The 23724-nt window shown below is 44.8% G+C and overlaps 1 protein-coding gene and 2 long non-coding RNA genes across 12 annotated transcripts in view; 1 reads left to right on the top strand and 2 right to left on the bottom strand.

Moving 5' to 3' along the window:
• LHFPL2 (LHFPL tetraspan subfamily member 2) overlaps positions 1–21947 on the top strand; it is a 153167-nt gene extending 131220 nt beyond the window's left edge. For all 10 annotated transcript variants that reach the window (XM_074360091.1, XM_074360096.1, XM_074360093.1 and 7 more), the window contains one exon: positions 17786–21947. In XM_074360091.1, coding sequence (XP_074216192.1) covers positions 17786–18042 — 257 coding nt within the window. In that variant the 3' untranslated portion in view covers positions 18043–21947. The remainder of the gene's footprint in view (positions 1–17785) is intronic.
• LOC141576648 (uncharacterized) lies at positions 301–4799 on the bottom strand. Its single transcript, XR_012505067.1, has 2 exons — positions 3015–4799; positions 301–952 (listed from the first exon to the last, which is right to left on the bottom strand). It is a non-coding gene; the product is annotated as an uncharacterized LOC141576648 (long non-coding RNA).
• LOC123615107 (uncharacterized) lies at positions 4922–10015 on the bottom strand. Its single transcript, XR_006722647.2, has 2 exons — positions 7722–10015; positions 4922–5050 (listed from the first exon to the last, which is right to left on the bottom strand). It is a non-coding gene; the product is annotated as an uncharacterized LOC123615107 (long non-coding RNA).
• Positions 21948–23724: the final 1777 nt, after the last annotated feature.

Here is a 23724-nt window from a genome sequence, read left to right as displayed (position 1 = left end):
CTCCTAGAGCCTGACAGAATGTTCTGTGCACTCAGATCAGAAATTACAAACTAACTCTTCCACTTTCTGGGAGTTTCTCGCTAATGAGCTTGTTAGAAATTGGTGGAAAGTACAGTGTGAGTTCTTTACAGGGATCTCAGATGGGAGGCTGTGAGCTCCAGGAAAAGTTCCATGGCCACCACGTTTCCATAGATTGTCCCATGTGGTGTTGAAAAATGGATCTGGAACCAAGAGGGTATCAGTCTGTTCACGCTCAAGGGCTTGTTCTGGGCAGCAGAAGTAACACACACACACAGAGCAGAGTTTGAAGACATCTTTAGTAAGGAGAGGAATAGACTCTTGCTCTGATTTTCAGGAAAGAAAAAATTCACTTTTTAAACAACCAGAACCAAGGTATGTATTAATCTGAACTCTAACAGGAGAAATAGCAATCCACCTACCACCCGCACTGAAGGGGACAGGTGACTCATCCTCAAGCTGTGTGCCCAGGGCTCCTGACAGTGAAGATAAACACTGAGCCTGGCATCCAGGCGTATAAGAAGCAGACAGACCCCAAATGAATTAGCTCTCGCCTGCCTTACAGCAAACTCTGAGCTTGGCAGGGCTGGCTTCTAAATAAACAGGTCAAACAAGAGGTTTTTTCCAAACTGCTGATAAGATAAGGCTTTTTCTTCTCAAATCTTAGGAGGCCCCATGCGAGTATGTGGTGGGGGTGGTGGGAATAGGCCCAGAGAAATGACAGAGGACCTGCTCCACGGTCCTGCTCTGTTTGTATGGGGGATATACTCAGATTTCAGGCCCCTCACCTTGTTATCTGCCAAAATCAGCCGTACTATGTAGTGGCACAGGCACTCGCGGGGCTTGGGAGGCCAGGAACCTGATTTTCAGCTTTGCTTCTGCAGTTTCATTCAAGATAAATGCACCAATTCTCTGGATCCTTGGCATTCCTTTTCTGAAAGATAGGGAGAGTGGAAGACATGTTCTTATCTTAGATTTTTTTTTTTTTTGATCTTAGATTTTTTATTCTGTGAAGCTTATTGTTCCCCTTTTGATTCATTTCTGAAATCGGAAGTTCATCTCCTTCAGCTTGGCTTTCCAGCTCCTAGAAACATTCAGCTAGGTTTCCATACTGGTTCATCTTTTCCTTGTCAGAGAAATGCCCCTGCTTCACTCCCCTAGGCGCACAGTGCCTCCCGGGCAGGTGCATATATGCGAGCGTGTCTGAAAACTTGTTCTGGGCGGCAGAATTACACTCACGCACAAAACACTGAAAAACGTTACCAAAGCTTAGGGAAAGTCAAAATAACCATGTCAATGAAGGGAAGCTAGCACAAAACATTTATTAATCTTTCGGAAGAGCCCTGGTTGACCAGAGAGGCATATTTCTGCTCAGTTTGCCCTGACTGTATTGTATTTGTTGATTTTGGATGACTTCCTGCCTTTATTATGAGTTTTATCAATATGTTGGCATGCAGGTGAGACTCCTGCTTTGTCACCCCTAGGGATGCTTTTCAGCCTGAGAAACTTAGTGCTTTCCAGCAGTGTGCAGTAGGGTCGGACATCTTGGGCTGTATCACCACAGTCCGTCTTTTGCAGTCAATTTGCAGCAAATTACAGCTATCCTTTAGTCTCAAAGCCTGTTTATGTGCAGTTTTTAATAAGGGGCTAGTCCAGTGAATTTAGTCTCTAAGAATGTGGATTAGTCCACCAAATCTTTTGGTGCTCTCATTTGCTATTTCACATAAATGGCAAGAGTGTTCATTTTGGCACAAAGACTAGTACATATTTTAGGTATTATTCATACACTCCAGTGACTTATTCTTGACTTTTCTCTTTCTCTGTATCAGGCCTCTGGGAAGAAGGGTTGGGGAGAAGGAAGTGGTAGCACGCCCATGACAGTGTTAGTCTTTTGGTCACCTGTCTCTTCCAAAAGTCTTGATTTGCTAAAAGAAATCCTTCTCCCCAGCCCTTTCGCTTCTGTTCCCCATGCATACATACAGCATCTTGAAAGTCTGAAATTACTCACAATTCCTGTATAGACATATTGTGCCTCTCGAAGGGTCACTGATCTAAGGCTAAGAACTGGAACTGTGGGAGAGCTGGGCTGAACGCTGGTCAGCCAACTCCCTTATGTTGGTGGGGGGTGGGGGGCACATCTGTAAGGGATGCTCAGTGGGCTGTTTCTCCCCTAATAAAGGTCTATACCAGGCAGTTCAAGCCAACAGAAATGGCCCCCATGGTCCTTGAATCTGTGGTGAGAGAATTGCCCCTTCCCCCACCTCCCAGTGTCTGAGGCAGCTGGCTTGCTTTCTGTCCTCTTGGCTGGTCTGTAAGAGCATCCGGTCAGCCTCAGCCAAGTACTTGCTGCAGCTGTGAGCATCAGTCTTTCCTCTCCCCACACTCCCCTCTCAACCCTGGATTTATTCGACATTGAAACAAAGGGTGAGAAAGGAGGCTGTTGGCAGAGCAACAAAAGGCTGTTTTAGAAATACACTCAGATTGTGTCTGTTCTTACAACTTGCATTTTGACACTTTTGTAAAACGTAACTGGGTGAAAAATTACAAGATATTGTAAGCATATTTCTTTACTACACCTAAGCTTAAAGGCCACAGGCTTGCTTGTATAGCTGTCACTGTCCAGAGTATAATGTAAATCATCCAAATCTTAGCATTTTCATTTTAGAATCTGCTACTTCAGTGGAGATCTCAAAATCTAGGTTACTTATAAAAAATAAAAAGACAACTGTTGACTATTAAGCTAATCCAGGTAAGCAGGGTTTGCCTTCAAGGCCGTACCTCATGGTGGGCACCCAGCTGACACTTCCTACATACTTGTGCGCAGGCGCCCTAGCTGTTCAGTGCCCACCCTCCGCAGCAATTAGAGCTCAAGCCTCACCTGGCACCGGATCAGCCCTGACCCCACCTTAAAGTGGCTGTGGAATGTTGACCCAGGTCACCCCATCTCTAAGCCTCTGTTTCCTCACTTGGAAGATGGATATAGTAGTAGTACACACCTCAGGGTTGTTTTGAGGATCCAATTAGATAACACGTTGAGAAAGCCTTTTAAGCATAATACTTGGCACATAGTAAATGGTACGTGGTAGCTATGTGATGACTGTTAAAGCACTTTTGCTTTCTTGGCAGGTTTTAGTACATTTTTTTTCATTTCCTAGAATTGCTGCATTCTAAGGAATAGGGGTGTCTTTTATGGTCTTTAGAATTGACCTTGTTCTGTTGAAATCAAACATGACTCCGTCGTACAGAGCCGTTCCCTGGCCCCTTAATAGTTGCCCCTGTTTCAGCTGAAGAGCGCAGAGCAGTCCCGTGGCTCTGACATGCCTCTGGGTGTCCTCGGGTATTTTTTTAAAAGCTGAAGATGGCAGCTGAATTGACAGGAAAACAAAGAACTTCTTCCTCTCACTTCTCTTCCCCTGACACACGCATTCTCCATTTCTTTCCTTTCTGGAGACGGCTTCTAGCGGCTGAGTCCTGATTGCAAGTGGCTTCTCAGGCTCCCCTCGCGGAATAAATCACAAGTTGATTGGTTTTCACTGGGTGAGGACTCGTCCAGGACTAGTCAGACCAGAAACACACATCAGTTCATATCCCTCTGGGTTTCATTAAAAAAGCTGGGGAGTCGGCCAGCAGGGTCGTTTTTGCCAGCTGCCTTCCTTAGGTTGTGACCTGGATGTGGTCCACAGTGAAAGCGTCAAACACAGAGATGCAGGTTTTCCATGACAGCATTGAGCAGTTTGGTTTTGGAAGTGCACGTAGGGCCCTCTTAGAAGTCCGTGGAATCCCCAGTGACTCGGGTTTGGGACAGAGCCATTCCCATGAGCTCAGGAGTTGGCTCGCTCGTGCTGGCTTGGGCTGTTCCACTGGGATTGCCATGGGGGTTGGAACCGCACACAAGCTGCCGGCCCGGCGGCCTGCCGTCTCCATCTCCGTCTCCCCTCGGGTGCTGTGTGCTGCGTCGGGTCTGGCTGGCTCTCACGCCCTCTACTCGCTGTAGCCCGCTGTCTGTCTACACCCATTTCAGTCCAACAGGATGGCCTTGGCGAGCCACTCCCCAAGTCTGGAGCGATCGTGGTGGGGCGGACTCGGGCGCCGCTGGGCAGGGCTGGAGGCTGTGTTCATGGTCTTCGCTCTCTGCAGGGGGAGCTCAGGGCCCGCTGCACAGTGACTGAGCGGGAAGGACAATATGCAAAAAGAAGGGAAAGGAATAAAAGGAGAGGAATCAGAGGGAAGACCAGCGGAAGGTTTTGTCTTTGCCGCTCGTAGATGTGCTTTGTGGTCGATGGGCACGCGTGTGGAAGTACCCATTGGTGTATGAGACGCGGCGATCATTGTCGGAGGCTTGGCATTCTCGGTGCTGTGTTTCACAGGGTGAAGGATAATCTTAGTATCAAGATAACCGCAGCCCAGCCTGCTCGCAGCATCCATTTTGACTTATCTCATATCCTGTCTATTCACTCCCAGCCAAAAAGACTAGGTCAGTCCCTGGAGAGGAGAGAACTGAGGACAGGGCTTGGGAAGCACACACAGGGAGAGGGTACGAGTTTCCTGACTCCCGCAGAGATCTGGCCCCATAATTTTACACCTGAAATACTCACCTGATTTCCTCTTCAGAAAGTAGTGTGACCTGCGTTGCTCAGCTTCAAAGAAAAGGCATGAGGGAAGTAGAGGAAGCATCCCCCACTCCTCCTTAGAACCAGACACTGGCAGCTTCTGGCTGTCAGAAGGAGGCGCTCAATTTCTGGCTCTCCAGACAGGTAATGCCTCCACCAGAAGTTAGGTCAGTTATGTGTCTGAATCAATATGAGTACCACTGATGATGATGACACATTTACTAATTCATCAACCTTGAGGAATCCCTTGGTAAAAACTAAAGAATGCAGAAATGTTACAAGGCAGGCCAGAATTAAATTTCAGTGCAAGGAGCTTTTATTGGATGCCCGCTAAGTGCCAAAACCTGTAGACACAGGTCTACAGTTCCTTGAGTTTCTGCTCCCAAGCCATGTTAGAGAGTCATTGTTTCATAAGGTATACCCTAGAAAAGCAAAAAACAAAACAAAACAAAAACAAAAAGAAACCATCATATATAAAGGAACAAAGAATTCAACTGTATCATTAGATGAAAACTGCCTAAGAGCAAATAGACCAAGCAGGCATTAATTTGAGCAAATCTAGGGACGGGGCTCTCTTTAAAGAATCAGTTGGAAAATCTAGAAGAAAATTGCAAACTCTCTTCAAATTCAGATATAATATGCAATTGATACACAAATAAATAGTGGTTTGCTATGGTAACCACTTAGTTGTATACATAAATTATCATGAAGCCACAGATGATGTATGTTCAAATTTCGTTAACAAATAATTGCTTAAGTATGGCTCTGAACATTTTCACAAGCGGTTCAGCTACTCTGTTTTAAGAGCTTAGTGCAAGGGAGGTATTCTGCTAAGCTGTGACATCACTCTAGGTGTCATCAGCATTTCCCGGGAAGAACTGTGCTGTAGCCCAGGCAGCCATGTCTGAGTTCACTTGTTGTATCTAGTCTTGCCAGTAGCTTTATTAAATGGCCCGCCATTTCTTTTTCTAAAAGATAGCCCTCAGTACAGGTGAAAGGTAAAATACGCATATTGAGAAAATGAAGCCAACGTTAAAAACTTCAAACCGAAATACTCAGTGGCTCTATGTTCAGAATTTAGAAGCAGCCTCAGGGCCCTTGTGTTGAAAAGATGGCACCGGCTTGGTTGTAGGAATTATTTAACATTATCTGGACCCCAGAACTTTAGTTGGCAAGAAATTTACTGTCCTGAAAATTTCAGAGCTCAATCACTAAGTTTTTAAAGAGTCTTTTATTCTGCTATACACTGCATTTTATTTATTTTGGTAGCTTATTTTGAATTGTCAGGGTATTTTGGTCATAGTCAAATAGGAGCTCTTTCTAATCCTACATGTTGGATGAATAATTTATCAAGAAATATTTCATAAATTTCTTCCATTTGCATAGAAACAGTTTAGCAAACAGCTTCTCACGTGGAATGCAAAGTAAAACTTTACCACTAACTCCTGGGAAGGAATAATCTGGCTAAAGTAGTTTGTTGGGATGCATTTTAACAGGTAAGCGTTAAGGCTTTGGAAGCTGCCAGGGAAGTAATTTGCATATAAACGTGAATCATTGCTGAGAAAGGCTGAGGGAGGCTTCAGTGCGGGAGAAACTGCAACCTTCTTACGGATTGCTTCTCCACATATTCTAGGGGCATCCAGCAGCTCTTAATTGATGGTCATCAATATTGAGTAACTGTAACAGAAGCATCCTCTGGGGGCCTTGGTTGTGAGTCTCTTTATGACAACTATGCTCTGATTGTCTTCCAAAGAATTCTCTTTATTGCTCTGTCATCCGTTCTCTAACCCCCCCCCCCCCCCCGCCGCAAGAGTAGTTTTCTTGCCACTTACAATTCCATGGAAGAGTTTTTAGTAGAACACAAGTACCCTACTAGACTCCATCAGGGAGACGGTATAAGCATTAATTCAAGCTTTAAAAAAAATGACACCTGATCCTTCACTTTTCCTCTCCTTCCCCTCAGAAAGTCTTGTTGGTTAAAAGCCTCTACTGCTATAGAATATGTACTATAATGACATGCAGATATAATCTGCTCTGCAGACACTGTGGTCATCAGCTGAAAACACTTTTCATGACCAGTGAACTGACCTCCCATTTCTGATCTGGCCTTCGAAGCAGAGTTACAAAACGTCAAAGGTGAGCCCAGTCTGGCTTGTCCATAAACCCTTGAAACTTGAAAAATGAGGTGCAGTGAAAACAGGTTTAGATTCTGAATTCCAAATAGAGAGAACTCAGAATCTCTTTACTTTTTACCCTATTACTTGCACAATAAACAGCCTTCTTAGATAGGTGTCCCCATCCTAACACAGGCACTGTTCAGACACACATACACACCCACCCACCCACCCACACACCCAGCAGCCTTTCACTCACTAGTTACTGCCCTTGAACAATCACTGGTTCACTCTGCTAAGGTTTTGTCAACAAAAAACAACATGAGAATTGAGTTCAGTTTTATTTGGGACAAAATGAGGACTATAGCCCAGAAGACAGTGTCCCACGTAGCTCTGAGTAACTACTCTGAAGAAGTAGGTGGGGAGGTCAGTATATGTGTGATTTTGGTGGAGGTGGTACAGGCAATCGAGCACACATTTTTGCAGAAGGTTGCTGCTAGTCACAAGGAGCAGATGTGTACGTTAATGATTTTAGTGCTTTTCCAGATATGGGAAGATGAAAGAATTTGGGCTCATAAAACCTTCTGAAAATAGATAACTATCTGAGGGCCTGTTCTGCCAGTTTTTCGCAGAGCAGAGTGCCTCATTCCTGATCTCCACCCTGAATTCCTTTCAGAGTGTGTTGATGATCAGTGACTGCAGTGGCTAGTGACTTTCATCCTTGTAGAGGCAGATGGCAAGTGCCAATCTTTAGCTGGCAGTTTCCACTAGTCCTCAGCAAAAATGAGAAAGATAAGAACAATGTAGTAAGATTTCATAGTGCTAAATGTATTCAGTTGAAAGAATTGTCCTTTATTCTCAGATTACATCCTTTACCTTTTTGTGTTAAAATACCCTTTATTTTATGAAATGATAATGAGGGGAGATAATGGTTATTTTAAGTGTCCTTATATTAGCAAAAGAAAAAATACGGACCTACCAGGTGTTTTTCTGGCTATTGTGCTAGTGTCTGAAGTCCAGAAGCGTGGGAACCACTCTGCTAGAATATGAGCAAGGGTGTCTGGATTGTGACTTTTTCAGTCTTCTCTCTCATGTTCAGAATGAGGCCTGCTGCGTGCACACTAGGTGCTCAGTGTTGCTCACTGACGGAAACAGTCTGTGCTGTGCTCACGAATCCATGCTAGAAACTGTTTCTTCCTAGGCACTAGGAAAGAGTAAAGGATTTAGCAAATGCTGCTTAATTCTGGCATGTACTCTGCCCTCTCAAAGAGTTAGAGCATAATTAATGGAGTCATCATTAATGGGGCTTAACGGTTATTTGAAGAACCAGTAAGAATTATTTCAAAACTAGGAATCACTAAAACCAAATTCTGTTTGGGCTTTAAAGAATAAATTTTCATTGAAAAAGCTTAGTGGCCAAAGTGACTTCAAAGAGAGATTAACCAAAGGTGGCAATTCTTGGGCAGAACCCCTTGATTCATGCTGTAACAAATAATTTATATTACTCTTATCTATAAGTACTGATTAAATACTCCTCTGACTCTGAATGGTTAACCGACATTTTGGTACTGAGGAGGGCGGCCTGTCCTGGCATTTGGAGGTCAAGCAGGCTGGAATACCATTGCTAATTAGCTTGGGGGCTTGGGAGACAAGGAGCAGAACTCTTCTTAGATGGAAGGAAGAGCCCTGGGGGCCACCATCCTGGTGTCTGCAGTTGTTATAACTAAGATTTCATGAGAGCCCGATGCCTTAGATTGAGAGCAGCATCCCCTGAATGCAGACATCGAGACAGGCAGATCTCTCGTTAACACAGGATTAACTAAAACCTACAGCATACCTACTGCCTTCTGGCCATGGTGCAAGAAGTCAGGGTTAGGAGGAGGCAAGACAAAGATCCTCAGCTCTGTTCTATGAATTAAGAAATGCTAGTTGTAGGAGGAGAGATGGTTAAACCTTGGCCTGGCCTGCTGGAGGAAGGATGTAATTTGGGGGCTGTCTGAGAATGCTCTCGGTGCTCGATTTTGTCTAATTGGCTGCAGATGTCTCTCCTGGCAAGTTCATGGGATACAGTTTTTTTTTTGTGTGTGTGTGTGGCTCATTCTATGGATGGCATTAGTATTGTAGGTGGATGTGCAATTTCAGATGGTTCCCAAGCACACAGACCCTCAGAACAAAGACTGGAATGTGAGCAGCTTATACGGCTTACACTTTCTCCTTGTGGTCTGATGGGTTTTGTGCTTTATTTGCACTTACATGCTCACACAAATCCTGCAGAAGAGGACATCATAGTGAACCTCACATTGTTTTGACCTGTTCATAGGTTTTCCTTCTAGAAGTTTCTTTGGCCAATGGCAGCCATTTCCAGGTGACACTCAGATTGTAATGTAAGAGACAGGGTGGATGGAACCTCTTTACCTTGTCGTTGTCTTGCAGTAGGGTTAGCAAATCCACCGGCCTGAGAATAGGTGAGCTTTTGTTTTGGCGCAGCCTTCCCCGCCCCATCCTCCCCTTGCAGCACTCCTGTGGGTTTGCCACTTGATAATTGTTCATCGTCTGCTCTATAACCTCGCATAGGGTAAGCAAGCCAGCTTTTGAGTACATATTGGTCTTCCCCTCTTCAGCTGGACAAATGCTTTTGTTTTGGAAGCTAGTCTTTGGTTTGCAGTAAAGCGGCAGTCCAGGGCAGGGGCTCTGGAGTGGACTGTGGAACCAGTACTGCCTGGACTAGAGTCCCAGCTCCACCACTGATTAGCTGTGGAACCTTACTTGATCCCCCTGTGCCTCAGTTTCCTCATCTGTCAAGGATAATATTACTGGTACCAGCCTCATAAGATTGTCACAAGGACTAAATGAGTTACATTAAAGTACTTAGCCAGTGCCTGGCACACTGCAGTGCTCAGTAAGCATTCATGGCTGCCGTTGTCATTAGAACAGTTACCATTACGATATAAAAGGTTCTCATCACCTGCTCAAACTTCCAGCTTTAGTTAAAGGATTAGTTGTGAATGTATAAAATCAGGGGAGGGTATTTATAGTTTAAACTCCATGTCATCTTTACTTGGAATCTACCATTTTTTACCTTAGAAGATCTTTCTAAGAGGTTCTTCCAAAGATGAAAAGACTCAAAAGGAAAGGAGAATCAGAAATGACATGTGAAGTAGGTCAGCAACACAGTATGTGTAGAGGACTGTGTCACAGGCACTTAGTGTGTTTTAGGGATGGAGATGGAGACATAGAAGCCAAGGAATAGGACATACTCCTTATTGCTGTCAAGTTTACAATCAAATAGGAGTTCATCTGAGCCAAAAATGCATACTTCAAGCATCTAAAAGAACTTGGAACCAGTGTTTTATTGTTGGACAAGTGCATAGACTGTAAGACTTTTTATTATCATTGTTCTGGATAATTTTCCGGATAGTTGGTTAATCATTTATTTGTAATTTTTATTTACACTTTTTACCTATGAAATTCTGTTTTCTCTCTTCTTGCTTAAAACAGTGTATGTGGCCTAGTTTAGCTTTGTCTTGGTGAGAATGATCACTGCAGAGTGTCTCCAAAGTCCCCGCCTATGAGATGCATACAGGTTCATACTATGATCTTCGGGAAGAGAAGAGCTTGATAGTAGATTCGTTGGATGGGGAACTGGATGTGGTTTAATGTAGTCCCTTCCTCAAAGCACAGTGTTAATACCTGACAGTTTGCCTTGGAGTATTTATTGGAAAAGAGAAACTGTCCCTATCTAACAGCAGTTGATGACTTACAACTAGCTACTAGGGACTGCCAAAATGACTTCCAACTGTCAGTATGGAAGATGACTTGGGGAAAACTACAAATTTAGATAGAAAAGAGCATAGGCAGGCATAGGGTTGCTGTGTATCACCCTGACATCAGCTGTTCTGCCACCTGAGGGCCCCAGACTTAGAATTAAATAACTACACAGGTTATTCCTCTTAGAAGGGGAGACTCCACCCCATCCCTGCCCCACCCGAGGCTGGTCTGGGACACAGCCCACAGGGCTGCTGCCTGGAGAGCGAATTTCCTGGGCGGTGGCAGTCCTCCACTCCCGCCTCAGTGCTGGCACTTTCTCTTGGTCTTTCCAGTCTCCGGGCTCATATTGCTTCTAGACACCATCCTTATCTCTTCTGCAAACGGCCATGTCCTCCTCCTTCCTCATTCCCCCACTACCCCTGTGCCACTCGTCACGTTTCTGAACTTCCCCAGGTTCATCCCTGCACTGCTGCTCCCGCCCAGCGGGCGTCCTGGGCGGTCCCCACCATCAGCGTCAGTGCAGCTTGACTTTTCAGATGTCCTTGCCACAGCCAAGCGTAGTTGGAAACAGTTTCAGAGTTTTGAGGCTAAATGACCTCTAGATTATGGAAAACTTACTACATTCAATTGACTTACCACTTTTTTTCTATGTGGTCTCCCAACAAACATCTATTTTCTGTAGTCAGAAAGGAGGTTTTCAGTGCTTGCAGTCAGTCCCGTGGTTTGGTCCTTGTGTGTGTTTCATTAGTAAGTGTGGCTGGTGTGCTCTTGGCCAGGATGGCCAGCCCCTGGGAGTCACGTTATGGAATGAAGCTTTTCTTCCGACCATTTAAAAACTTGGCAAGAACTTAAAATGGCTTCATTTTAAAATATAACAATCTACATCACAGCACTCTATCTTTTCATCCATGCAACAAATATTTACTGAGCACCCATTACGTGTCAGACATTACTCTAGGCAGCTGGGATAAAGTGCACTAAGTTGTCCGTCCCCATGGGGTTTACATTCAAGCTGCTCGAGACAGACAATCAGACACGTAAGTAAATTATATGTTAAAAAGTGATGGGTCCTATGGAAGGAAAAAACGTGTAGCCAAGGGTAAGCAGGGTTGGGATAAGGGGGGGAAACTGCAGTATTAAGCAGGGTGGTCAGGGTAGGATTTAGTGAGAAGAGAGAGAGGAGTCAGCCATGTGGGCAGTCAGGAGCAGGAACAGTCAGAACGAAGGCCGGTAGGCTTTGCCAGCAGAGCAGTATGAGTTCTCAGGGACAGAGAAGAGACAAAGATGATTCTAAGGTTTTTAACCGGAACAGATCTAAGAACTGAATTCCTGTTTCTGAGATGAGATATGAGGGGCAAAGACCAGGTTTGGAAGTGGGAATCAAGAGTTAGGTTTGTACGTAAGTTTCAAGTACCTTGTTAGACATCCCGGTGGAGTTCAAGTAGGATGAACTGGATCTGCAAATCTGGAGTTGAGAATTGGAGGTGAAAATTCAGATGTCAGCCAACAGGTAGCATTTAAAGCTGTAGGACCAAGTGTGATCAATAAGGAGCATGGAGAGGAGGACAGAGGCCTGAGGCCAGGGCCCCCCGGTGTTTGGAGACCTGGCAGGTGAGGAAGAACAGCAAAGGATACTGAGATGGGAAAGCTAACAAGGCTTCCCACCTGGAGGCAGAACACTGACAGACGATCTAAATTCATGCGAGGACTGTCCTGTCTCCTTAGTTTGCTTTTAATCTAGTATTGTCATTACTTTCTGAGCTGCTGCTGGAAGCTGTCACCCCCTGTAAGCCTGGAATGCTTTCTGAGCTGTGTCCCAGAATGGCGATGGGATACAGGAAGCCCGTCACTCCCTTGTCTGATTTGCCGCACTTCTTGCTAGAGAGACAGGTGCCGGGGCAGGGGCAGCCTCCTGGCCCTGTGCTAGAGTGAACCGAGCTAAGTCTACATCCCAAACCTCTGAAGCACAGAGATAAACACCATCAGGTGATTTTTTTTTTCCCCAGACCACTGTTGAATGGGAAATGGATGTTTGATAGTTCGATGGTTTCCTGCTAGGTTCCTAAGTGAGTCAGTGGCTCTTTTAAAGCCAGAAATATGTTGAACTCTTGATCTTTGTTGCCCAAGGTTAACACTGACACACCCATCAGAGGGTTATGGTAAGTGATAAGAGTGTGATGTGTATCAAGAAGAAAGCTTTTCTGCCCTCAAGGAGCTCAGAGTCCTGCTAGGGACCTACTGTAGCCTCAGGGCTGAGAATAATGCCTGCCACTTAGTAGGTAACTTAGTAAACAGTTGTTGAACAAATACACCGAAGCAACATATGATAAAAAGCTGAGGGATGTGCACAGGCCAGTGGAAACACACGGAATAACATTCTGGCAGGAAGTGACGACCAGTGTCACACAGAGGTGACATTTGAAATGAGATGAAAGGGGTTGTTTCCAGTTAGATGACTGCCCACGGGGTCAGCATGAGGAAGACCCGGGTTCAGGAAGCGGTGATACTGCAGTGTGACCAGATTCCCCGAGTAGCACTGGCCCGAGTGTTTAAAGCCTGTGACACCCTTCACTGCCGCCTTCTCCGTCCCCGCAGGGCCACTCATGACTGCCTGGCACCAGGATGGGCACACAGTCTGGACACTCCTTAGGATGACCTAGTTGGAGCCCAGATTTATCACACAACACTAAGCCTGCCATCCACTGTCTGCTTGAAATCACTGTCCAGAGAGATGAGGAGGTCCCGCAGCTCGGGAGTGAGCTTGTTACGACCTAGTGGGGGCTGAGTGTGGCCCTCACTGGGGGCTTCCCCACAGGCTGCCGGTAGCGGTAATAGAGGGCTGTCTCTGCTTCCTGTCCTTAAAATTTCTTTTGCAAACTGAGGTTTAGTCAGTCTTTACTATTTAGTGAGGAAGCAGGAGTGTGATGTCCACAGACTCACTTGTTCCTATGTCCAGCAGAAGCCAGCCTCTAGTTCTCACACTCCTCAGGCCAGGGAAAAAGGCCACCTTCTGTCCAAACAGGGGGTGACCCACAAAAAGCAAGAAACCTGGCATCCATTCCCTTGGCCAGAAGGTAGTGAAAGTGTGTGGTGACGGTGTGACAGATTTGGAGGGGGGTGGCGCTAAAGCAGCAGGAAGACTGTGAGGTGCCCTGGAGCCCCCGCCTTCACCAGCTGAAGAGTAGGGGTTCAGACTTGGCTCCCCCATTCCTAGCATCCCACACTCTTAAAGCTTAAGGTGGTCATCTTCAGACCAAGTAAAATATTATGTATTATTTCAGCAACTCCTAGTCTTTCCAAAACTAGGAGCTTGGCAGGATTACAGTGTTTTTCCCCCACCTAAGGGATTTGATTAAAACTTACATTTGATAACGTATTTGATTTCAGGGCAGTAGCAAGAAAATTACCTAAGACATATAATTTTGTGGCTGGTCTAATCACAGCCAGTGCTGACTGCTGATCAGGAAGATTATGACTTGACTTTCCTGGGGTGTTTCATTCATTTATTTGTTAGCACCTTAGTTTGAGGCACTGGAAACTCAGCGATGAGAAGCAGCCCCTACCCTCTCCCTTTCGGAACCCATGGAGTCTAATTACTGGAGATAAACCCAAACCAAATGTTTAAGTTGCCCATATAGACTCAGAATTCCTGTGTAGCAGGATGGAAATGCTGGGTTAGTCTGAAAGCTCCTTCCAGGTAAGGGGAAACACTACTAAAATAGCAAAGGGACAGGATGGTGTGGCACGGTGATAGCTGGCGCCCAAGGGTCATGAGAGCGCCAGCACCCTGTGGAGGGCCTCAGTGCAGTTGTCAGGGCTCTGCCTCCAGCCTGGGGTGGCAGCTTTAGGGTAGTTCTAAGCGACAAACCTTCAGTTTCCTTTCATTAAATTTTTTTCTTCCCCAGCTAAGGTTGAGTCATCCCCCAAGTGACCCCATGGTGAGCGTATGCTGGCATCTTCTAGTCCTCTTGGTACAACGAACTGTGGAGATTGTTAACAAGAGAGAAGACAGGGTGAGGAGATACAAGGGTGGGGCTGAGGGTGCAGCTCGGGGGTAGAGCATGTGCATAGCACCTCCGTTAAACAAACCTAATTACCTACCCTCCACCCGTCCCTCCAAAAAAAGATACAAGGGTGAGATATCTTTTAAGGTTGGAGAAAATGGTACCTACTTGGATGTCATCCTATCAAGTTGAGCCACCCCAGAGGACGGGGGATAGCAAGCAGGAGGTAGGTGGTTGAAACTGTAAATAGATTGAAGTGGAAGACCAAGGAGGTGGCACTTGCAGACCTCGGAAAGCCGTCTGGAAGGAGGCACTGCAGGGGAGAGGAATATGACAGGAGCAGAGAGGGCAAGGGTGGGAAGCAGGGAGCTAGAACACGTGGGCCTTTGCGTGCCCAGAGGGAAAACGATTTGACTCTAGAGGGAAGAAGCCCATAAAGGCTTCCCGGTCTCAATTTTACTAGGAAGCAAAAAGAATCTGTGGGACGATGGCTGTGACTAAGGAACGCTTGTCGGGCCCCAGGAGCAGAGCAGAATCGGGACCTTGGGAGGTGAGGACCATGTGTAGCCACCTCCCTCACTAAACTTTCTGGAATTCCTCTATTAGAAGAGCCTTTTTCTAACTAACCACCCAGGAAGACTACAAACATCTGTTCTGGTTTTGCTCACCTGAAGGCCACGTGCTCACTCAGCCAGAGGTCCTGCATGTTCATGGCAACCACGCTAAGGGCAGCTCTGGTGAGTGCTGGGAGGAGGCCCACCAGCCAGGGTGAGGCAGACAGAGGCAACTTCCTTCCCGACCCACTGATGCTCTGAGATTCAGGAAAGGCTCCCCTGTGTGTGCAGGGACGGCTGCCTGGGCTGGGAGCATGTGGTCCTTCTCTTACCCTCCCATGTGGACTCCCGGTGGGCTTATAAATAATCAAGCTGAGGCTTCTGCTACTCTTAAGCATGGCACCCTTTTATGACAACTCTCCCTACTGTCATTATGCACAATCGATGGGCCAGTAGCAGCCACAAGATTTTAAGACAGCCTGAAGCACTTTAGGAACCTGAGCAAATGGAACAGGTAAAAAGTACTGGAGTTGAAGGTTCCTGACTGTGCTGTGAAAAGGGGTCCAATGCTATTAAAATAAGAATTACATTATTTATTTTAAAACTGCCAGCTTCCAGAAGGATCTGAGACAGATCCTATGCATCCTATGAGCCAGAGTCTTCTGCCCCTACTCCCTATCCATCCTAAAACACATTAATTTTACTTATTGGACTTGTTTAAGCCACAGAATACAAATGATGTGAGCAATTAATATTTAATTGGAGCCACAATTCAAATATAACCACTCTGGTCTTTTAAAGGGAAGAGCAGCCAATACTCCCTCACCCACAGGCTGCATGCAGAGAGTGCCTCTGAATCCTTATGGAAGTCCCAGCGATGGTGCCTCATTGTTCCCCACCGGTAACTGAGGACCTGAGGGGGGAAACTGCCAGGGTTCCATGTGCCTTGGGTGAGGTTTCCTAGGAGACAAGATGGGGATTAATCAGAGGCCTTAATTAGAAATACAGAAGAATTAGCTCAGAAGGGTGCTGAATTGTAGCCTGGCCTCTCCTGCATTATTACACCTTTCAAGATATAATGCCCCCAAATAAGCTGAGCTGTTTATTCGTAACTGGTGAACTTTACATTGCTGGTGCTGAGGTGCGGGAGGGGCCTGCGGAAGGCTTTAGAGCCTGTTGTCTAGCATTAGTTTATGTTCCAGCCATGTTGTTAGGGGTACAGAAAGAACTCTTTACAGACTTTAATACTTACAACCACCTTATGAGTTAGAGATCAGCCCATTTTAGAGGTGAGGAATTATACTTCGGTTAACAGACTTTCCTAAGGCCACCCAGCTCATAGACCTCTTGTCTTAACTCCAAACTTTGACCAATCTCTCAGTCTGGGCCATGGCCCATTATCCTGCTGGTTTGTATCCCAGCGTAAGACTGTAGGGGCTTTTCTGCTGTGTGACTTCTAGCCTTTGAATTGACTCGACACCCAGCCCAGGACCGTGCATACTCCAGGGTACCAACACTTTCTCTCTGGCCTGCCTCGTCCCCGGGGGTTGTGCTCCAAGCTCCCAGTCATTTCTGAGAAAACTGTTTTTTCCTGCCACGTGGAATAAAGCCATCTTCTTCCTGCAGCATTCTTTTACCAAGAAAGCTTGGTTAGGGAAGATTTGGGATCTGGACTTCCTTAGAAGCAGCTGCTCCCGTGTGGCTGGTAGCCAGGCTCAGGGGGAGGCAGGCACTCAACCTCAGGCTTCTGCAAGCACAGAACACGCACCTGAAAGTGACCTCACCTTCTTGCCTTGCTTTATTCCTGGCCCTGGAGTGGCTCCTAACCCACCAGGGCTGGCAGGAAAAATAGCCATTTATTTATGTAATAAATCACATAGCAGTAAAGCTGTAAGGAACAGAAAAATGGACCTTTGGTGTGACAGGGTGATGGGATCAGCAGAATGGAAACAGAGCTTAGTAGTGTCTACTCAAGGCTGAGTTTACTTAAAAGCAATCAGACAAAAAATTCTTATGACGTTTGCAGGTGGCTTCTAAATATATATGTAAATACAGAAATCTCTGTCCTAGGTATGCAGTTGGTTGTTGGTGAATGCCAGCAAACAGACGCCTTCTGGGCTTATCTTTAAAGCATCTGGTCTCTTGCATTTAACCACAGTTCTACGTGAACTCCCTGAGACCAGGTGTCGGCAAACCTTTTCTGCCAAAGGCCAGATAGTAAATCATGTAGATTTTGCAGGCCATACGGTCTGTAGCAACTACTCACTGCACGGGGCCAGCCCAGAAGAGCTATAGGCCGTCAGTAAACGAATGGGTGGAGCTGTGCTCCAGGAAAACTTTATTTACAAGAACAAAGCCCCACTTGACCTGGGGGCCTTAGTTTGCCAACCTCTGCCTTAAACCAAAAGGGAAATGCTCACTGCAGCAAGAGCCCTGCAGGAAGGAACAGCAACAAGGCGATCTGCTTTTCCAGAAGAGAAATTATTAGTGGGTCATATGCTAACATGATCAAAAGAGGCTAAAAATGTTTCTAATACAGTGGTTTTCTTGACCAGGTCACCTTAGTTGCATAAAACAGCCCCTAACACTTGGTATGCAGAACGGCTGCCGGAGCCCAGAGCGGGCAGCCAAGGAACAGTTACACAGACCTGCACACTTACTCACCGGACAGTGTAGAGCCCTGAGGGTTTCAGCTGTGTTTTTCTTCTGCCCCGCAGGCCTGTTCCTCATCCTCGGTTTGATACTCTACCCTGCTGGCTGGGGCTGCCAGAAGGCCATAGGCTACTGTGGACACTATGCATCGGCCTACAAACCCGGAGACTGCTCCCTGGGCTGGGCCTTCTACACCGCCATCGGGGGCACGGTCCTCACCTTCATCTGTGCCGTCTTCTCCGCACAGGCAGAAATCGCAACCTCCAGCGACAAAGTACAGGAGGAAATAGAAGAGGGGAAAAACCTTATCTGCCTCCTTTAGTTTGGAAGAGACATTAATGCCATTTTCTTGCTCGTGTAACCTTGTGAAACAGTTCACTTCTGGTTTCATCATTTGAGTCAAATGAAGAACTAGCCTTTACCTACCAGAGCCACACTCCACAGCCCAGAGCCTTGACAGGACCAGGGACAGGCAACATCAGCCAAGCAGTGACTGCACATGAAGGCCACAGTGCCAGCTGTGAGAGATGGAACATGACAGTAATACAGAAGCCCTAACCTGCAGTTAAGTTCTGTCAGACTCCATCTCCCCCGAGGCTCTATGAAGGATGATGAGCTAAACCGTCAAAGCAGCAGTTTCTCTGGTAACAAGAGACTGTTAGCCAGATTAGCAGGCTGTTTAGAGATGTGTTTCTGCCACTAGGTTTCATGCCTGTGAGCACCTCTGCCTCAGAGTGAGGCCTGGGAATGGTGTTTTTATTTCCTCCTAGTTCTTTCAAACTGTCTCACTCAGAGACTACAACAAAGACTGCACACTTACTGGGGAGAGGATGTGTGCTCAGAGGCATAGCAAGACACTGTCTCTTGCTTAGCTGACCCAAGGGGTCAGCAGGGACAGTGTGGAATCCTGTTGTGGAACTGATTCTAGGCTAAATTCCAGAGTAAGTGGATCAACTGAACTGTCACTCCAAGATTTTAGATGTTTTAAGTAAAGAAAGAAGAAGGACCTGTCCAATCATGAGAATGAAAGTACAAAATCCTGCTAATGAAGGCAAATTCATTCCATTTCCCAGCAGCCAGGCTAGCACCAGTACTGGCCCAGTCTTCTCCAGAGAGCACGTTTCATTCTCTTCTAGGGTCAGGACTGCGCTTTGACTGCCGAAGGGAACCTCACTTAGTTTCCTCATTCCAAGGATGAGGTCTCCAAGCCGGCTGTGGCTCATTCAGATGTTGACCGGGAGAGTTTGCAAGACTCTCAGCACTTGTGGGAAACCTTTTCCCACTGTGCGGTAACCACGCTGTGGTCAGCTGTGTCCCCACCGCCAGCAGCATGGCATTCTGTGCTGAAAAAAGGAGCTAGTCATGGGAGTTCAATGTTTCTAGTTACTGGTATTGATCCTGAAAGCAGACTGAAATAACATTAAATTGCTCTTACTGGTGAGTTACATCAAAGGCTTCATTCCCAGGAAAGCACAAAGTAGAAAATTAATGTAAAAATGAGAGCTAGACCAAGCTCATAGCACCTGCATACACCTGTTTACAAAAAGAATAGAACACCACTATTAAAAAGGATTCAGGGGCTCTTAATCTAGTTTCTGTAAATTACCAACATAATTGATTCAGGAAAATGGTATTAGCCATCACTTCACATTTACTTTGGAATGATCAAAGTGACCAGAAAGAACTTAGTCTGGTATTACCCTGAGCTTCAGAACTGCAGAATGACATAAAGACATTTCTTTGCAATTTAAGCAAGTGGAGTGGACCTGCCAGATTTCTGGAAGGATTACAAGTATAGGTCTCTTTGGGCTTATGAATCTGGTTACTCGAGGGCTTGCTTTGTTTTGAAAATTTAATGAATAATGACACACCTTGTTTGGGCAAGGTATTGTGTGCTAAATGCCACCTGATTCAGATTTTACAGCCCTGCCTTGGATGAATCACCTTAAAGCTGTGTGAGTCTAAACCATGCCTTGCTACGGAACAACTAATTGCTTTATATATAGATGGAATGGAACAACTAAGTTTTATTCCATTCCAGCCTTTGGCCTATAGCAGAAACCATTAAGAGCTAACAGGTAGGAGGGGTGGGGCTGTGGAACCAGATCTAATGAGCTCACCCTTCTTAGACCAAAGTTCAGAATAAGCAAAGTGTAAATCTGTGACTTTTTTTTTTTTTTTTTGAAAAGAGGAGTAAATACGTACCCTCATAGCAGCCTGCGGTAAGGGCTCAGGAAACAACCACCCTGTCTCTGACACCACACAGAAACTTGTTACGGCAGCCGCTGGACAGGACTCCTGGCCTTGACTGTGTGTCTGTATGCTCTAACCAAGGCCTGATACCACCACTGTAACTACTTCTTAACCCTTGGCAATAATTTTCATTTAAAAAAAAAAAAAAGCAGTTCCCTTGATCCGGCAAATAATCTTGATTAAAAACTCACTATTTTTCTTAAATTTATCATCAGAAGATTCACTCTTTTTCTTCTTTGACGATAGAGAACCCATTTTCTAACACTAATTTTACAATCTCACACTCCTCACAGACAAGTCATAAGCCCAGGGGATCCTCTAAGCATGTCCATCATCTTTACTGCCTGCTGTTTTTGCATTTTAGCTAAGGGGTTGGTGTATCCCTAGATCACACTGATAACAAAAGTCGTAAGTGAAAATGTGACCTCTTGGCCAGAAGAAAGTCACTTAACGGTGTTTATTTAATTAGTCTAATGCTATAGAAGAAGAAAAAAAGTACATGCACACATATAAAATCCCAAACCACAAAAAAAACTACTTAAACACTGATTGATTAGGCAGAGCAGAGATGGAATTTCTCTAGCAGAGAGAGTGAAAGGTAATGTTGGGCCTTTTAAACCTGCAGTCCATTTAGCAAGGCTTCAGTTGGGATAAATGGAATATGCAAAATCATGCTAGTCTAGACGAAAACTGCACGGCTGTCTAAAAACCACTGAATATGAGGAATGTGTTAGAAAGAAATAGATTAAAAACAGACTGGTGACCCATACCTATTATTCTAATAAATTTCTATCAGTCATGTAATTGCCTCAGTCTAAAAATCTAATATACCTGGACCATTACTACTACCAGAAAAGTCTTATTTATTTTTGCCTGCATTTGTGCTTAAAAGTTTTGCAGTGGGGCTGGGCTTCTCAATGAACTCCAAGAAAGTGTTTGCCTTGGATTCTGTGGATTCTTTAAACCTGTGTGCTAATTCAACAATGCTACATTAATTGCTTAAGGGTTTCTGTATAGTTATCAAACATCTGTGGGGTAATGATCTTTGTTAAACATGTATTCTGTAAAGTGCCATAGTCCTTTTTTAATGTGTAGCATATTTAAAAATATATATGTATATTATACATACACACGTCTGTGTGAAAGATGTGCAATAACAAAGGTGTATGTATGTTTTGTTTTTTTGGAAACTGGACAGGAGTCAGAACAGAGGCTGTTTTCTGTTTTGGCAAAGGAGAGTTAAACATTTTGCCTTCATGGCCTAGTCATTAACCCATAACAGTTTTAATGCTACACAAATCTATGTGAAGAAAAGACTGGTATGAAATCATTTTTTCCTGGGTCTAAATTAAAATAATCACTAGACTGATGTGAAGGTTAAGCCAGCAAGGCAGGCCCAGTTAATGCTAGTCTTTCATGTGAAATGTGAAGCTGCCATGCTGCCTTTTCTGTTAGTGTGATAACTAGTAGCTGGTACATAATCACTAAGGAGCTATTTCTTAACTTGCTTTGATAGACCACGTTAATGCTAGACCACTACTTAAGGGCTAATCTCACACCTGCTTGGCCGTAAGAGTCTGGCTTAGAACAGACCTCTCTGTGCAATAACATGTGGCCACTGGAAATCCCTGGCCTGCATTTGTATTTGGGCAGCAGTGACTCCCAAGGGCCAAAAGAGTTAAAGGCATGACTGGGATTTCTTCTGAGACTGTGGTGAAACTCCTCCCAAGGCTGGGGGGTCACAGGTGCTTTGGAGGAACTCAGCACCACTTGATATTCAACAGCCACTTGAGCCAAATATAGAATTGTATTTACCACTGATGGACTCAATTTGAGCCTTCGAATTTGTGGTTATCCTGTTATATTGTAAACTAATACATTGTCTGTCTAGCATTGATTAGGTTCCCGTGCATATGTATTTTCACAACATGCTTCCCTCCCCAGATACGAATTAAACCAGATTTTACAAACTCATTCTGATTCTTTCAAGTCTCAGTATATTGGTTTCAATATGATGTGTATACTTAGACATTTTCTTGATCAACCAGCCAAATTTTACTTTAAATACTAACTTATATGTAATATTGATGATAGGAAAAAAAATATTAAGGTATTTTAACTATACTGTTCACTAGTAACATACATTCCTACCTTAGGTTAGCTTTAACTTCAAGATATTTCTTCCTTGGAGAAGCATCAATGTAATTATAAATAAGGAACAGTAACTACAAGAGAAAAGTCAACTGAGGGACACAATCTCCTCTCCCAACAAATACACCAAAATTAAAAGCCAGCGATGGTGCAGTTGCACTCCCATGTTTCCTGAAGGTAATCTTGCCCCCAAAAAGCCTCATCCAGGAACAGAATTCTAACTTATTAACTCAAGGAAAACACCAACAATCCTCTTCAAAAACTCTTAACTCAACTCTCTGTATCACACGAAGCACTTATGTAATAGAATAAACAAAAACAGCTATTTTTCCCCCTGATCCAGGGCCTGTGACAGCTGAAACTACATTTATGATCTGGCTTCTAAACATACCTGACACGTGCCAGATTTCTAATAGCAATCAAAATTAAATGCTGACGGAATTATCCAAATCAATAAAGAAAAATATTTTCCCAAATTACGATCTAAACAATCCAAGCAAAAGTGGACATGATAAAGTTGCTCTTCCAGCTGTTACTACATCTTTCTCAAAAGTTAATCCACATGAGAAAGGACCCCGGCTTTACATTTCAGCAGAGGCTGGGGAGCCCTCGTGCATGCTTCCCGTTTTCTCCGTAGTTTTTACTTAGCAGTTCTGCTACTGCATCAACTTTCCATGATTGATCTTCCTGGAACACAGTGCATTCAACTTACTCCTAGCTCTCCTTAAAGTCTCTGCTTAACATAAAACCACTTAAGAGCAGTCTTGACCATCCTGAACATTTCCTTTAAGTGGGTTATTTCAGTACTTTCCAATAATTCAGTACCTTTTTAAACTCTCAGACACTAAAGCACAAAACCATCAGAGCAAACTTTTAGCCTACTCTCCAAAGCAGTAAGAACCAGTAATTGTCTTTGTTTCAGAGCCCTTATCCGTTGCTTAGTCATTTGTGTGGGGCCGTCCAGTGCTATCTTCCTCCTTGCAGCTTCCTCCTCACCCTACAGAGTTTAGCAAGATAAGTCTTTAGGACATGAACTGCTCATTTTGCTTAGATACACAGAATGTAAATAAAAGCACAGATAAATAAGGAAGTAGTAAAACCACATGGAAAAAATCAATCAGTAACTTGTCACTGTTAGCAGCTCTTTGACTTTTTATAGCCAAATATCCTGAAAAATCTAATACTTACAGGCAAGCAGTCCACCAAATACCTAGGTTTGGAAGAAACAACTAAAATTTATTCTCAAGAGAAACAAGCCTGAATTAAGGCGGCCGATACTGAAGACAATGAGATGAACTGCAGTGATATCAGCGACAAAGAACGGCCAGCTTAGTGACTGATCAGAAGCAGCTGAGGAAGGAGGGAAGCGTCCAGGATGACTCCCAGGTATTTAGTTTGGGCACTGGGTAGAAAGTGATGCCACCACCCAGATCAGGAACCTAACAAGAGCAGACACTGAGGTTGAAGTTTCAGCTCAGGCTGCCAATGAAGTCCTGTGTGCAGCTACGAATACACTGTGGAGAGGAGACCTGACTGGAGATAGAGATTTGGGAGTCATTATACACATATGGACAGACCATAAGAGTTTTTAACTATTATG

The sequence above is a fragment of the Camelus bactrianus genome, chromosome 3, assembly GCF_048773025.1.
Source record: "Camelus bactrianus isolate YW-2024 breed Bactrian camel chromosome 3, ASM4877302v1, whole genome shotgun sequence".
Taxonomy (NCBI): domain Eukaryota; kingdom Metazoa; phylum Chordata; class Mammalia; order Artiodactyla; family Camelidae; genus Camelus; species Camelus bactrianus.
Note: the sequence above shows the minus strand (reverse complement) of the source record. Positions and strands in the feature narration are given on the sequence as shown.